The 13,047-nt window shown below is 46.5% G+C and overlaps 1 protein-coding gene across 2 annotated transcripts in view; it reads left to right on the plus strand.

Annotated features, from left to right (window-relative positions):
- Positions 1-13,047, plus strand: part of PATL2 (PAT1 homolog 2) — an 837,187-nt gene that overhangs the window by 47,720 nt on the left and 776,420 nt on the right. For both annotated transcript variants that reach the window (XM_044086703.1, XM_044086702.1), the window contains exon 2: positions 8,127-8,226. In XM_044086703.1, coding sequence (XP_043942638.1) covers positions 8,127-8,226 — 100 coding nt within the window. The remainder of the gene's footprint in view (positions 1-8,126; positions 8,227-13,047) is intronic.

A 13,047-nucleotide genomic window follows, 5' to 3' on the forward strand; every position in this document is an offset into this window, starting at 1 on the left:
ACCCAGTTTGGCTTTGTCAAAGGCAGATCCTGCCTCTTAAACTTGGTTGACTTTTTCGAGACAGTCACCAAGGCCATTGATGAGGGAAAGGCAGTCCATACAGCCTACCTCGACCTGGCAAAGGCCTTCGACACAATACCCCACTCAGGTATCATCGAAAAACTCATCAGCTTGAATGTAAACCCATACATCACAAGATGGGTTGCAAACTGACTAGCGACAGAACCCACAGGGTCAGAGTTGCTGGAGCCATGTCAGACTCAAAGCCTGTCACAAGTGGTGTCCCACAGGGCTCAGTCCTGGGTCCACTCTTGTTCGGCATCTACTTTTCTGAAGTACAAGCAAACACAGGAGGGTTATGGCTGACAAAGTTTGCAGATGACTGCAAACTGGGCCATAGTCGAAAACACATCTGACACAGATATCCTCCAGAAGGGCCTCACAGAAACGGATAACTGGTGCCAGAGCCATGGCCTGAAGTTAAACGCCAAAAATGCATAGTCATACCCTTCGGGAAAAACAAGGTTACCCCTAGCTACCATATAGGTGACAATCCACTGAGCACAGAAAAGTCATCAGGGATCTGGGGACCCAAGTTGACAGTAGTCTTCGCTTGACACTCATGTTGCTAAAGTAGTTAGGAAAACCTTCTATATCGCCCACCTGATCATGAAGGGATTCACATCTAGATCAAGGGAGGTCATCGTCCCCTGTACTCATCACTCATTAGACCTATGATTGAGTACAATGCCCCATTCGAATGTATCTGACCAGACACCTGATGCAGCTTGAAAGGCCCCAAAAGTTCCTCACCAAAAGGATAAAGGGTCTCAAAATATGTCTTATGCTGCCCGACTGAAAGAACTCCAGCTTTATTCAGTCTCATACCGCTTGCTCAGAGGTGACCTGTGCCTGACATATAAGGCCATGTCAAACCCAGATTTGATGAATATGCTTCACCTCAAAAATCTAGATCCCTCAGAACCACAAGGGCGGAGACTTAAACCTTGACACGGTTATAAATAGAACGTGCTGGAGGGACAGATTCATCACCCAGAGACTCCCTATGCTGTGGAACAAAATCCCGGTACATGTGAGGCAGAGCACCTCGCTGGCCTTGTTCAAGAGGAATCTTGACCAATGGATGGGAGATCGCAGATATACCCCAGGGATTACTTCAGTGTCACTGCTTGACAGAGGCACAGAAAAATGATAGGCATAATTTTTATTCAAACTAAAGGGGTGGCGAAAGCCACATAACTATGGGCTAGGCTTATAAATGCCCTTGGGCAGATAGCCTAGTATGAACCTATGAACCTATGTATCGTGGTCTTGGTTAGAGTAATACCAAAAGGGCTTTTGAGGTCCTGAAACAAAGAATTGCTAGTCCACCTACTCTGATATTGTGATGTTCACAAAAAAAGTTACACTTTCCTTTGATGCTTTGAATTTTGGGCTTGGTGCAGTCATTCTTAAAGAACGTGTTGCCTATACATCGAGAACTCTTAGCCAAACTGAGATGCAGTATGCCCAGATCAAGAAAGTGCTTTTGGCAGTTGTTTTTCATGTTCGAAGTTCCATGATTGTCTGTTTCGATCTGGATAGGTCTACCATAAACAACCAACCTTTGGTCACTATCTTGAGCAAGCCTATGCATTCAGCTCCAGCCAGACTGCAACGTATGATGCGGAGATTACAAAAGTACAATTTCAATCTTGTTTACAAGAAAGGCAAACTTTTGTCTTGCTAATAACATTATCCAGATTGCCCAGAAACACCTCAGAACAGCATGAGAATCTTGATTTTGAATATAGAAGTGAGAAATTTTTCTTCCAGACGTCTTTTACGTTGAGGTCACACAGCCACTGATCTAGTTTTACAGAGGCTCAATCACTTAATTATGGATGACTATCAAAGCAGTCTAGTTAGAAGTGCAACCTTTATTTTCCATACAGAGATGAGATTTTGGCTGACAAATATATTTTAATGAAAGGTCTGAAAGTAATTGTTCCAAGTCCTTGCCGCCTGAGTACTGTCTTGCATTGTGGTCACCCAGGAACTGAATCTACCAAAAGAAGAAGGAGAGGGCTTGTATATTGGCCCTCTGTGTCTTAAGAGAGCATTTTTATCTTGTTCACTGTGTAATAGTACAAAGCCTCATCAACCGAATGAACCACTTCAGCTTAACCAGATTCCGGAACTACCTTGGTTGACAGTAGCCACTGATCTTCGAGTGGAATGGTCAACATTATTTGGTGTTAGTAGACTCTCGACTATAATAGTTGGTTCAAGATTGACCTACTTTCTAATCTAGCATCTAATGCAGTCATTGGTAAGATGAACAGTCATTTTGCTGTTCATGGTAGCCCACACAGTTTTTCTGACAATGGCATGCAGTTTACAAGCCAACAATTCAAATGCTTTGATGAAGAATGGGACTTTACTCATGTCACGAGTAGTCCTGAGTACCCACAGTCAAATGGTTTGGCAGAACGTGCAGTTCAAAGTGCAGAGCAGTTAGTAGAGAAGTTAGAACGAGATAACAAGTGATGTTTTCCAGAATCTCGAATGTTTCTCATGATAAACATCTTGGGCTCACCTGTTCAGAGATTTCTGTGGAGACGGAACAAAACCACATTACCAATCTGTTGAAGTGCCTATCCTAGAAGTCCCGCTAAAATAAGACAATTAGACTGCTTAATCCGTTATGAGAGGGGAAAAGTGGTAAGGATGCAAATGTCCAAAGGTTATGATCGAATTGGTGTTATGAAGAATATTGGTCCAGAGCCAAGACTGTACATCATAGAATGAGGAGTAACTTTTAGGCAGAATCGGAAACATTTTTGAGATGCTGTCTGAGCCTGTACCACAACCCATGGCCTATGAGAGAGACTTTATCTCAAGAGTGAGTTGTCTGATTCAGTTCCAGAAGACATTCCCATTCTTGTGACAAATCCAGAAGTTCCTGATAAGAGTTGTGCACCACAGACTCTCCCTGTTACATTTTGGTCCCAACTGTTATGAGATGTGGTCTAATTTCTATACTCTGTACCAGATGTGAAGCAGCTTGGATATGAACATTGTGTTTGTTTCCAGTGTATATAGTATTGCATTTCTAGCTCTTCTATTGTTTTTACGAAGGGCAGTCTTTTTAGAGGGAGGATTTAGATCTGTGCGTATACCTTTTTAAGAAGCTATCCAAGGGCTTGGTGTATAAATACTGAGCACTTGTAAGTCTGACTGCCATTTTGTAGTTAGCTGTTGAGATGTAAGCTTTTATCTGTGTAAGCTCTTAACTAGTTCATTCATATTTAAAGATGCTGCTATCCATCCTGATGTTTCTATGTATTAAAGCATCTAAACAAAACCCCTTAGCTTTCTTGTTTTATGTATTGGTGACTAATGAGCTACAGTCCTAAATCATCTTCACTAGATTCTCCTCTGCTTTTCTATGTTGGTGCTTGAACCACGATAATCTAGTCTCTTTGATCTTTTCTGCAACTAGAGCTACATTGGCATAAGCCAATGAGATGTAACTAACCTCTGCTGTTATGTCCTCACTTCATCTGTCACACAGTGTGTGTTTACCACGTCTCAAGAACTTCATCTTCATCACTTCTGCCTTCAGCTGCTGTCTTAGTACCTTATTTCCATGCCATAGTAGTACTGGAAGCCACCACTGTTTTGTAGAACGTTTTAGCTTCTTCGGCAGTCTTCTGTTGTATGCTGCAGATGGCAGTGTGCTGGTCAGCTGCAGATTCTCAGATCCTAGTTTAACCTCCTCATTCATACTTCCCTTTTCCTCAACCCCCCCCCCCCCAGATACTTGAAGCTGTTAAACTGTTCCACTTTTTTCCCTTCTATTACAGTTCTTTGCTGTTTCTGAACACCACTATTTGCTGCCATTATAACTGTCTTGTCTTGTACTCTTTCATTCCATGTGCTTTTAGTTTTGCATTCCATTCCCCCTATCTTTTGCTGAAATTCATGCTCAGTCTGCCTGTAATGCCACCTCATCTGTATAAAACCACTTTGTTCTGTCCCTTCCAGCCTGTTTGTTAATCTAGTCCATCACCAGTATGAACAGAAGTAGGCTCAGAGCTGAGCTCTAGTGCAACACCCACTCCCACTAGGAACCCCCCTGTAAGACTGAACACTGCACTTGTCATTGGGTCCTTGTACATGGCTTGCACTAATTATGCCATTGTGTTTCTGTGACTTCAAACCACTGCAGGGCTGTCCAGGTCTGTCTTGGGACCTTTGTCATGGGCTTTCTCCAAGTCTAGGAATGCCCATTTGAACTCTTCCCTAATCTTGAGCTTCTCAGCTGTTTGTCTCCCTGCAAATACTGGGTCGGTTGTGCTACATTCAGATCCGACTCTGAATGGCTCATCTCCCATCTTAATTTCTACTAATTTGGTTTATCAATTGCCCACTCTAGAACTTTCATGCAGTGTGACAGGAGTTTGATGCCTCTGTACTGCTCACCCTTGTGGCTGCCCCTTTGTTCTTGTACACTGGCATGAGTATGCTTATTCTCCAGTCATCTGGGATATGCCTTTTTCTCAACACTGGTATGAGTACCCTCGGGAGCCATTTCTTCCCCTTCTCACCCAACACTTTTTTTATCATACCTGCTGTGACCTCATCTGAGCCTGCTGCTTTCTCTGGCTTGATTTTCCTTGGTGCTCTTTGTGAAGATATGTGAAGGCTGCCAGTCTAGCTAGATAGAATTTTGCAGATAATTCTCTCATTGGAAATATAATCCACAGGCTTGTCCTCTTAAATGTAAGAAAACTAAATTAAATGTTGAATTTAGAAAATGTAACCACAGTCCACTCTGCTGGAAAAGCAGATAATTCAAGCATTGTATGACTGTTTGATCACAAAAGCTTGGAGACATAATGTCTGGACTGAGGAATTCCTCCTTTTTTTGTGACCAGAGTTAATTGCTAGATTTTACATACATAATGTCTTTTTTATTATTGTTTCCTGGCCAGGTGCAAGATCAAAGAAATATTAAAACTCATTTCTGTTAGCCTGGGAACCAGAGAAGAATGATGTAATCTAAAATGAGTTAGCAGTGATGCATTATTCGAAGGCATTATCAGAGAGAGAGAGAGAAAATAGGAGCATTTTGGATTTTGTCTAAAGAACATCTATTCACCAGTACTCTGCCTTTGCCTATATGCAAGTTTATTTAGAACTGTGATTGGTCTTGGATATGAATTTTGTCAGATTTAATCTAGCTGTTTTCTAGATTTGTCAAACTATTCTGCAGTATTTTAAACATTTTTCTGTTATTTCTGAACTCTTAACTAGCACTGTGTTGAACTGAGATTTGTTTTGTTTTTATTTATTAAACCTTTCAACTGTGTCCGATAATTTAAGCTCTAGAGTGCATTGCATGTATATAGTGATACTGTGCAAAGCCACTCCAAATTAGCCTTGCTGTTAGTCATGCTTACTAATTGGATAATAATGTTGCACAGTAATAATTGGACACCCTTTGGTAAGGTCCTTTTTAGTAGGTGATAAGAGTAGTTGGTGGCAGTGATTACTACCTTATAGCCTGGCAGGAGGGGGCATAGCTGGTGAACCTGTGCCAGCCTTCCCCAGGAGTGTCTGTGCTTGTATATAACCAAATCTCTTGTGTCAGCTGCTTGGGCAGGGACACACAGCACTGGTTGGACAGAGAGGGCACTGGAGGTTTTGGCTTGACTAATCTGCTGAGATCTGTACCCTATAGCTGTACCAGTGGGGAGTCTTATTGGGGATCTGGGGAGAAAGGGAGAAACCAGCCCCAGACTGCATGTGATCTCTGTGTGCTCTTAAGAGAAATTGTACTTTGTGTGGGTTGTTATCCTTCCCAGTGTGGACACCCCTCACTCGTGTTAGTGGTGAGGATTGAGGCTCCTTGATTACTGGGCCAGTGCACGGGCGTCACACTCTTCTAACTTTTAGGGTGGGTTCTTCTCTTGTCTTGAGCACTGTCTGGGGCAGTACAGCTGTGGGGTTTTCTTCATTCAGAAGCTGCAGAAAGTACTCCTTCCATCTACGTTTTGATGTCCTGTGGACTGGGAGCAGCTTGGTGTTAGACACCCTTATGAAGGGTGTCTGTCGTCTCTATCGTTTTGTCTTTGCCTTGCAACCCAATGTAGTTTCTTTGTTTCACATACTGATTTACTTTCCAGAAGCTGGTAGAGTGCCTCTTGCTCTTTGCTATTGCAACTCCTTGCTTAGCTTTGTTAGCTAACTAGTATTCCTTCCTTGCCTGGTCAGTCTTTTCTGTCTCCCACTTTGTTTTTCTGGACTTGTGCATTTGAGCACCAGCTTTCCTTATGTACCTTATTTCCATACCAATCTCTGCTGCATATCTATTCTGTTGTCCTCACAGATGCTGTTTGGAGCACTGCCATTTTTCATCTCCATCTGTTTAATCTTCTTGAAGTTCTAAGTTCTAGAATCCTGAATAATTTCTTGAACTGTTGTGCTTTTTGTCCAGTCAACTTACTTGTCTTCAGCCTGGCCTCCGTTTAACTTGGAGCCTTCTCTGATAACTACTTGTAGCTGATTATGGCAACGAGTGGCTTATACCATGGGTAGACTGCATCACTGGGTACGACTTGGCAATCACAGATTCTACCCCAATGCCCTTTCCTTGCTAGGAGGAAGTTTACAAACGTTGCATGTTCACCATTCTGTCTCTCTGTCTCTCTGTCTCTCTGTCTCTCTGTCTCTCTGTCTCTCTGTCTCTCTGTCTCTCTGTCTCTCTGTCTCTCTGTCTCTCTGTCTCTCTGTCTCTCTGTCTCTCTGTCTCTCTGTCTCTCTGTCTCTCTCATGGCGCCTCTTCTTCCTTTTGCCCTAGGCAGTCCTCCTATTATGCCTTTCCTGATCTGTGCAGTCAGGTCACCCATTATCAGTACCAGTTCATATTGTCTGTCTATTTAGTAGGTCCTCCAGCTGCTTTCTGAACGCACTCTTCCTCTGTGTCACAGGTCTGCTGTGGGGCACAGGGGCAGTCTTCATAATCTCAGCCTGTCACCAATTTTTGATTACATCTATCGGTGTCTTCTGAAGCATGTCTCACCACAGTTCCCACAATATTTCTATCCTGTTATCCTGAGCAGTGCACTTTGGATCCTGAGCCTAATGGCTTTGTTGCACTGCCTTTCCATCTGGTCTCCTGTCCTGGGTGCATAGGTTGTCCTGCCTCCTCCTTCCCATTGTGGCATCCATGCTGTCAGTCATCTTTTCTGCTGGATACATAGGTTGTCCTGCCTCCTCCTTTCCAGTGTCGAGACGTAGGTGGGCATTGATGCCGATGTGTGTACAGAGAGATTTATAGCTATAGATATACAAGGTCATTAAATGTTTCAGCTACATGGCTTCTGAATGTCCATGACTTTGGCCTGAATGTAACCATAAGGACTTAATCAAACAACACTGGTGGACATGCATGTTTTTTGCCTTTTATTGACCTCATCTGCACAGTTGGAATAATGGTCTAAAACGCAGTATCATTGCATTGGAAGTAGTAACCTGGGGACTGCCCACTTAGTGTGGTCTAGTAGGAGCTGTGGTAGAATATGGCCTTGGGGTGGTATTGTCTAGTGGTCTAAAAATAAACAGGCTTTTGGGATACTGTGGTGTATAGGAAAAAGCATTGCTAGCAGGATGAAAGGAGTCCTTACCAGCCTTCTTACACTGCTGGTCATACGTAGTCAGAGAGACCTCCGTAGCATAACCACACAAGATTGAGCTCATTACTACATAATCTACAACGAGCTCGAAAGAGTGTGCCAAGACATTGTCTGGCTCGCCTCCAAAGGTAGGGAGGTAAGGTACAGATTTCACACACTGGATGTGGGCAGTCACAGAATAGGGATATAAGAAAAAAGTAATTTCATGCAGGTGCTAACTGGATTCCAAAGGGAGGTGATAGTATCAGGTGAGATGGGCAGTAGGAGGGAAGGTAGTGCATAAACTGGGGCGATGGGCAGTAGGAGGGGAAGGTAGTGCATAAACAGGACCTGAAGTAGTCGCATTTAATGTTCAGCGTAATCTTTTACCTATTACCAAAATTGGTTTACTGCATAATTCTGATGTTTTTTTTTTTTTTTAAGCTTGTGGAAGATTTACTTATAGAAGAAGAAATCCTCCTCGAGGAAATGGCAGAGGAAGATGAAGATATCGACTTGTACAATGAGGAAACCTTTGGATTAGGTAAGACTTCATGCTTCTAAATTTGTTGTCCAACACTTATTCATGGTAGTAATTACAAGAGAAATTAAATGGTTTGGGATTTTTAACTTTGCCTGAAGTAGAGGGGAGCTGTTCTTGTTTTAAATATGGGGGGGGGTCCTTTTCCAGTTTTGTATTCCTCATCCTCCTTTCCCTGAGGAACTGTGTTGGACATGGGTGACTGGCACAATCCCTGTGTTGTGGAAAACTGTACAAAAATTGGCCTATTTCTCAGTATTGTACAGCGGTACCATACATGGGCATGTTTATGATTGTAGCTGTCTGATTGCTGAAGGGACTGAGACTGTCCTGGTTCACATGGACTTGGGATGTGGTGCAGCATTAGTACTCCTTTTAATGTGGCCTATCGGTAACAGGTGATGCTTCAGTTTAACGGGGGTGTGCTCTCCCTAAATCTCCGCTCCTGTCTTGCATCCTGCTGCACCCACCATGTTGTTACTTGGGCAGGTTGATGCGTCTGTTGATGTGTGCAGGTGGTCTTACTTTCCTAGTTCTTCACAAAGATTACTACTGTGCTGCAGTGTTTTGGTCCTACAAAAGTAGGAACAAAAATCCTGCTCCATTGGAGTTTCCTGCTTCATGTCTATCTGCAGATTACACTGGAGAAATACAAAGGGAAAATAATCCTCCTGGCTTTGGATTGCTACGTTCTCCAAGCATGTCCTATGTATTACTGCTTCTTCCAACTTAATCTCTGACTTGTCTGTTTGTTAGTCCCCAGTCTGTCCCTTAACCTGTTTGCACTTGCATATGGGGCATTTGTTTCCTTAATTACAAAGTGACAACCATACAGCTCCATGTAGTCGGCAAGTGGCTACGTGAGGCACACTACATCCAACTGAGTCCGTGTATTCTTGTCCAGTGTGCTGTACTGGGGGAGGTGGTTGTACACTGCTGGGTGGTATCCCTGCTTCTTGTGGAACCACACTTTCAGTAGTGACATAGAGGTACCGGCAGTATACATAGGTTGCGCTGGTTGTCACATTGGTTTTGTAACCCATGATCTGAAGTAGTTACTTCATTTGATCTGCAACCTGTGGGTAGTCTGATCCGACCTCGGATCTGAACCGGCAGTTTCCAAGCTCCAAGATCCGAGCTCCTAGCTCCTCCCCCCTACCCATAATCCCTTACTACCAACCACATTACCTCAGATCGTTTTTTGCTGCGGCTAAAGACAGTTGCTTCATAGTGAAGAGCTCCTGGCCTGGTGAGATTGTTATATTTATAGACTTTTCTTGGTTAAACTTGTGTGTGTGTGTGTTTTTTAAAAATCAACCCTTTAAAAACCCTTTTAAAAAAAAAAAATAATTTTCCCTTAGTTTAACTTTTATCTCTCCCCCTCCCCCCCTAGTGTTTGGGTGTGTGAGAGAACTCTATGGCTGAAGGGTCTAAGGCCATATTTTCAAAATGTACTGAGTGTGGCCACAAGCTTTCCCCAGCTGATGGCCACACTCGGTGCATTTTGTGCCTGGGGGCAGCACATCTATCTGAGCCCTGCCAGATATGTGTGGCCTTCATCCCCCGGGCACTCAGGGACAGGAAGAACAAGCTGATCCTGGCGGGAAAACTCCCCCAGGAATCTGCTTCTTCCTCTCCTAGCCGGGTTCAAGCTACTCCTGTAGCTTCGGCGCCGGCTACTCCCTTAGCTGTACCCGGGACTCAACCTCCCTTATCGGGTACAAGCTCTGTGGAGTCTAGTGCTTCTTCCCACAGGGAGAAGAAGAAGCACAAAGACAGAAAGGGTCACAGATCAAAAAGGTGGGCCGAGTCTCATCCCTCGGCTCCGCCTGAAAAAATTTTGAAGTCCCCAGTGAGGGTCTCAGGATCCTCGTCCTCTCGGCTCCGTTAACCTTCTTTTTCTCTGGAGCCAGAGGAGGAGGATAGGTCTCCCTCGAGGTCTTCAAGGCGGCCCTCCCGGCCCGCCTCGACTGCCTCTTCGCGGTCTACAAGGAGCATCTCCGAAGCAGACATGGATCGGATGATGCTAAGATTTCTACAGACCCAGATGCAGATGGGGATGCTCTTGCCTCCTCCCCCCCCCCCCTTGGGTGGGAGTGCAGCACCCATTTTTGCCCCGATCGCTCCTTCTCCAACCCATTTTCAGGTCTCTGAGTTGTCGGATCCAGGCCCTTTCGGACCCGGGGATACGTCGGCGCTGATAGCGATGGTCTTCGCCGACTATACCTTCCAGCTTGTCGGATCCGAGCTCTCGGGGCTGAGGGTTGAGCATCGGATCCGAGGGGGTGGTTGTGTCTTCGGCACCGATTGGGTCGGAGCACACCACTACCTCTGGTCCGATTGCTTCGGCTCCGACCCCGATCCTATCCTCGGAGCCGGGGAGGTTACTTTCTCAGGCTGGGGACAGTGAATCTCCCTCTGCTTTTGAGGTAGTTACTTTCTCAGGCTGGGGACAGTGAATCTCCCTCTGCTTTTGAGGTAGTGGAGAGGGTACTGTCGAGTTCATCCAGGTCCCCGACCGGGCCTTCGGATCCACCCGTGCCCCCACTGTGTCAGGGTCTGTCTTCGATCATCCGTCCATCTGGACAGCCTGCCCAAAGCCTCCAGTTGGTTCCTATGGAGGAACACCACCCTGCGGACGAGCCCTCTTTGGACAGTCCCGCCGAAGAGGTGCCTCGGAAGCATCAGTGCAAAAGGAGGCACCTGGACTCTCCCGAGTCCATTACCACGGATACGGATTTGGATGATACGGAGAGCTCCCAAAGGTCACCCCCTGAAGATGTCTCCTTCGGAGACATCATGGAAATGTTGCGTATAAGAGGGGGGGGGTCTGCCCAAAAGCCCTCCCTGGACGAGTTTGTATTTCTGGAGGCCTTTGAGGCAGGCCCATGTGCCTCCTGGGTGTCCCCCCCCCCCCCCAGCCGACCCCTTGGTGGATTTAATTAACACCAGGGCTTGGAAAGAGCCCGACACCGTGCAGCCTATCCCTGGACGCCCAGACAAGGTCCTCAACCCTCCCTCTGATGGACCTTCTTGGTCCAAAGGCGCGCCGGTTGATGCTATGTTGGTGGCGGCGGCCACTAGGAAAGAACTTGCCCAGGAAAGTTCTTCAGTCCATCTGCCGGACAAGGAGTCCCGGGCATTGGGCCGTATTGGGAAGCAGATGTTTCCTTCAGCGACCTTTGCCATAAGGTCACTGAACTACATGGCACACACCATTAGGCTACAGCGTGACTTAATTAAAGAATACGCTGCAGCCCCTCCAGAGTCCATGTCTGTCCCAGACAAAAAGGTTTTTGAGACTCGAATGGCCACTCTAAAGTCTAGATCAAAACACATCTATGCGGCTTCTTTCCCATGCCACGGAAAGAGCCGCTAGAGCTAGTGGAGCTGGAGTGGTCTTGCGACGTCACTTCTGGCTCTGCCTTTGCGACTTTACGGAACCCTTTAAGGCGTCCTTCGCGAACGCCCCTTATGACGGTTCGGCCTTATTTGGCTCAACAGTTCGACACACTGGTCCAAAGCGAAAAGGATGGGAAAACGCTGTCGGCCGTCGAGTCCGCTTCTCTAGCCCCCAAAGATCCTTCTCCAGGAATCAGAGGGGGCAAAAGAAGCTGTGGTTCCGTAAATCTCAGCAATCCCGTCCTGCTGCGGACAACTCGTCCTCTAGAGGCAGAGGAGGACGAGGTGGACGCTGGCCCAGAGGCAGAGGGGGGCCGCGTAACTTCTGGTCTAGAGAACCTTTCTCGGACAGACCCGCGCAACAGCCCTGAGGGCTTGCCCGACTGTCCCTCTCTGGAGGCAGTTGGGGGGGGGGGTGATTATTGGAGGCAGTTGGGGGGGTGATTATCGGAGCACCTGTCAAACTGGGAGTCCATTACAAAGGATCGATGGGTGCTCCGGCTCATATCCAGAGGTTACACTATACCATTCACCCCCCCCCCCAAACCCAAACGTCTCCCCGATGTTCCACCCCATCAGAGGGAGTCCGCAGCTCTGGAAATTTCAGAATTGCTAAGAAAGAGCCATCCAGCCCGTCCCCCCAGATCAGTCCGGGTTGGGTTATTACTCCAGGTTCTTCTTGGTGCCAAAGAAAACGGGGGACCTCAGACCCATCCTAGACCTCTCGTCCCTGAACCTGTTCATACCCAAGGAAAAGTTCTGGATGGTCACCCTCCAATCTATTCTCCCCCTTCTGCGGGAGAACGACTGGATGTGCTCGTTACACCTCAAAGATGTGTACTACCATATACTAATGGACAGACTGTCCAGGAGGTTCCTCCGCTTCCGGCTAGGAGCCAGTCATCATCAGTTCAGGGTTCTTCCATTTGGCCTAACCTCGGCCCCCAGAGTGTTTACCAAAGTCATGGCAGTGGTTGCAGCCCACCTGAGACTCCAGGGCATTCAGGTGTTCCCTTACCTAGACTACTGGCTCCTCACTGCCCCCAACAGGCATCTACTGGTTGTGGCGAGAGATTACGCCCTCTCTCTGGCCCGTCGTTTGGGCATTTCAGTGAATCTAAAGAAATCCTGCCTGTGCCCCACTCAAGCCCTAGAATTCATAGGGGCCAGGTTGGATACTCAGATCTCCAAAGTGGTTCTTACATCGGTCAGGCTGAACAATTTGTCTCCAAGTCTTAGACATTCTTCGGAGCCCCGCTCCTCCAGCAGAATTAGTCCTGAGGGCGCTAGGGTCTGTCAGCAGCGATCGGCCTTTCTCTTCATGCCCGTCTGCGAATGCGAGTGTTACAGTGGACTCTCAAGGTCCAATGGTCACTATCGGTCCATCCCTGAGCAGGGCATGCAGGGACTCCCTTCTTTGGT

The sequence above is a fragment of the Protopterus annectens genome, chromosome 10.part0 (assembly GCF_019279795.1).
Source record: "Protopterus annectens isolate FY-2018-M chromosome 10.part0, PAN1.0, whole genome shotgun sequence".
NCBI lineage: Eukaryota > Metazoa > Chordata > Ceratodontiformes > Protopteridae > Protopterus > Protopterus annectens.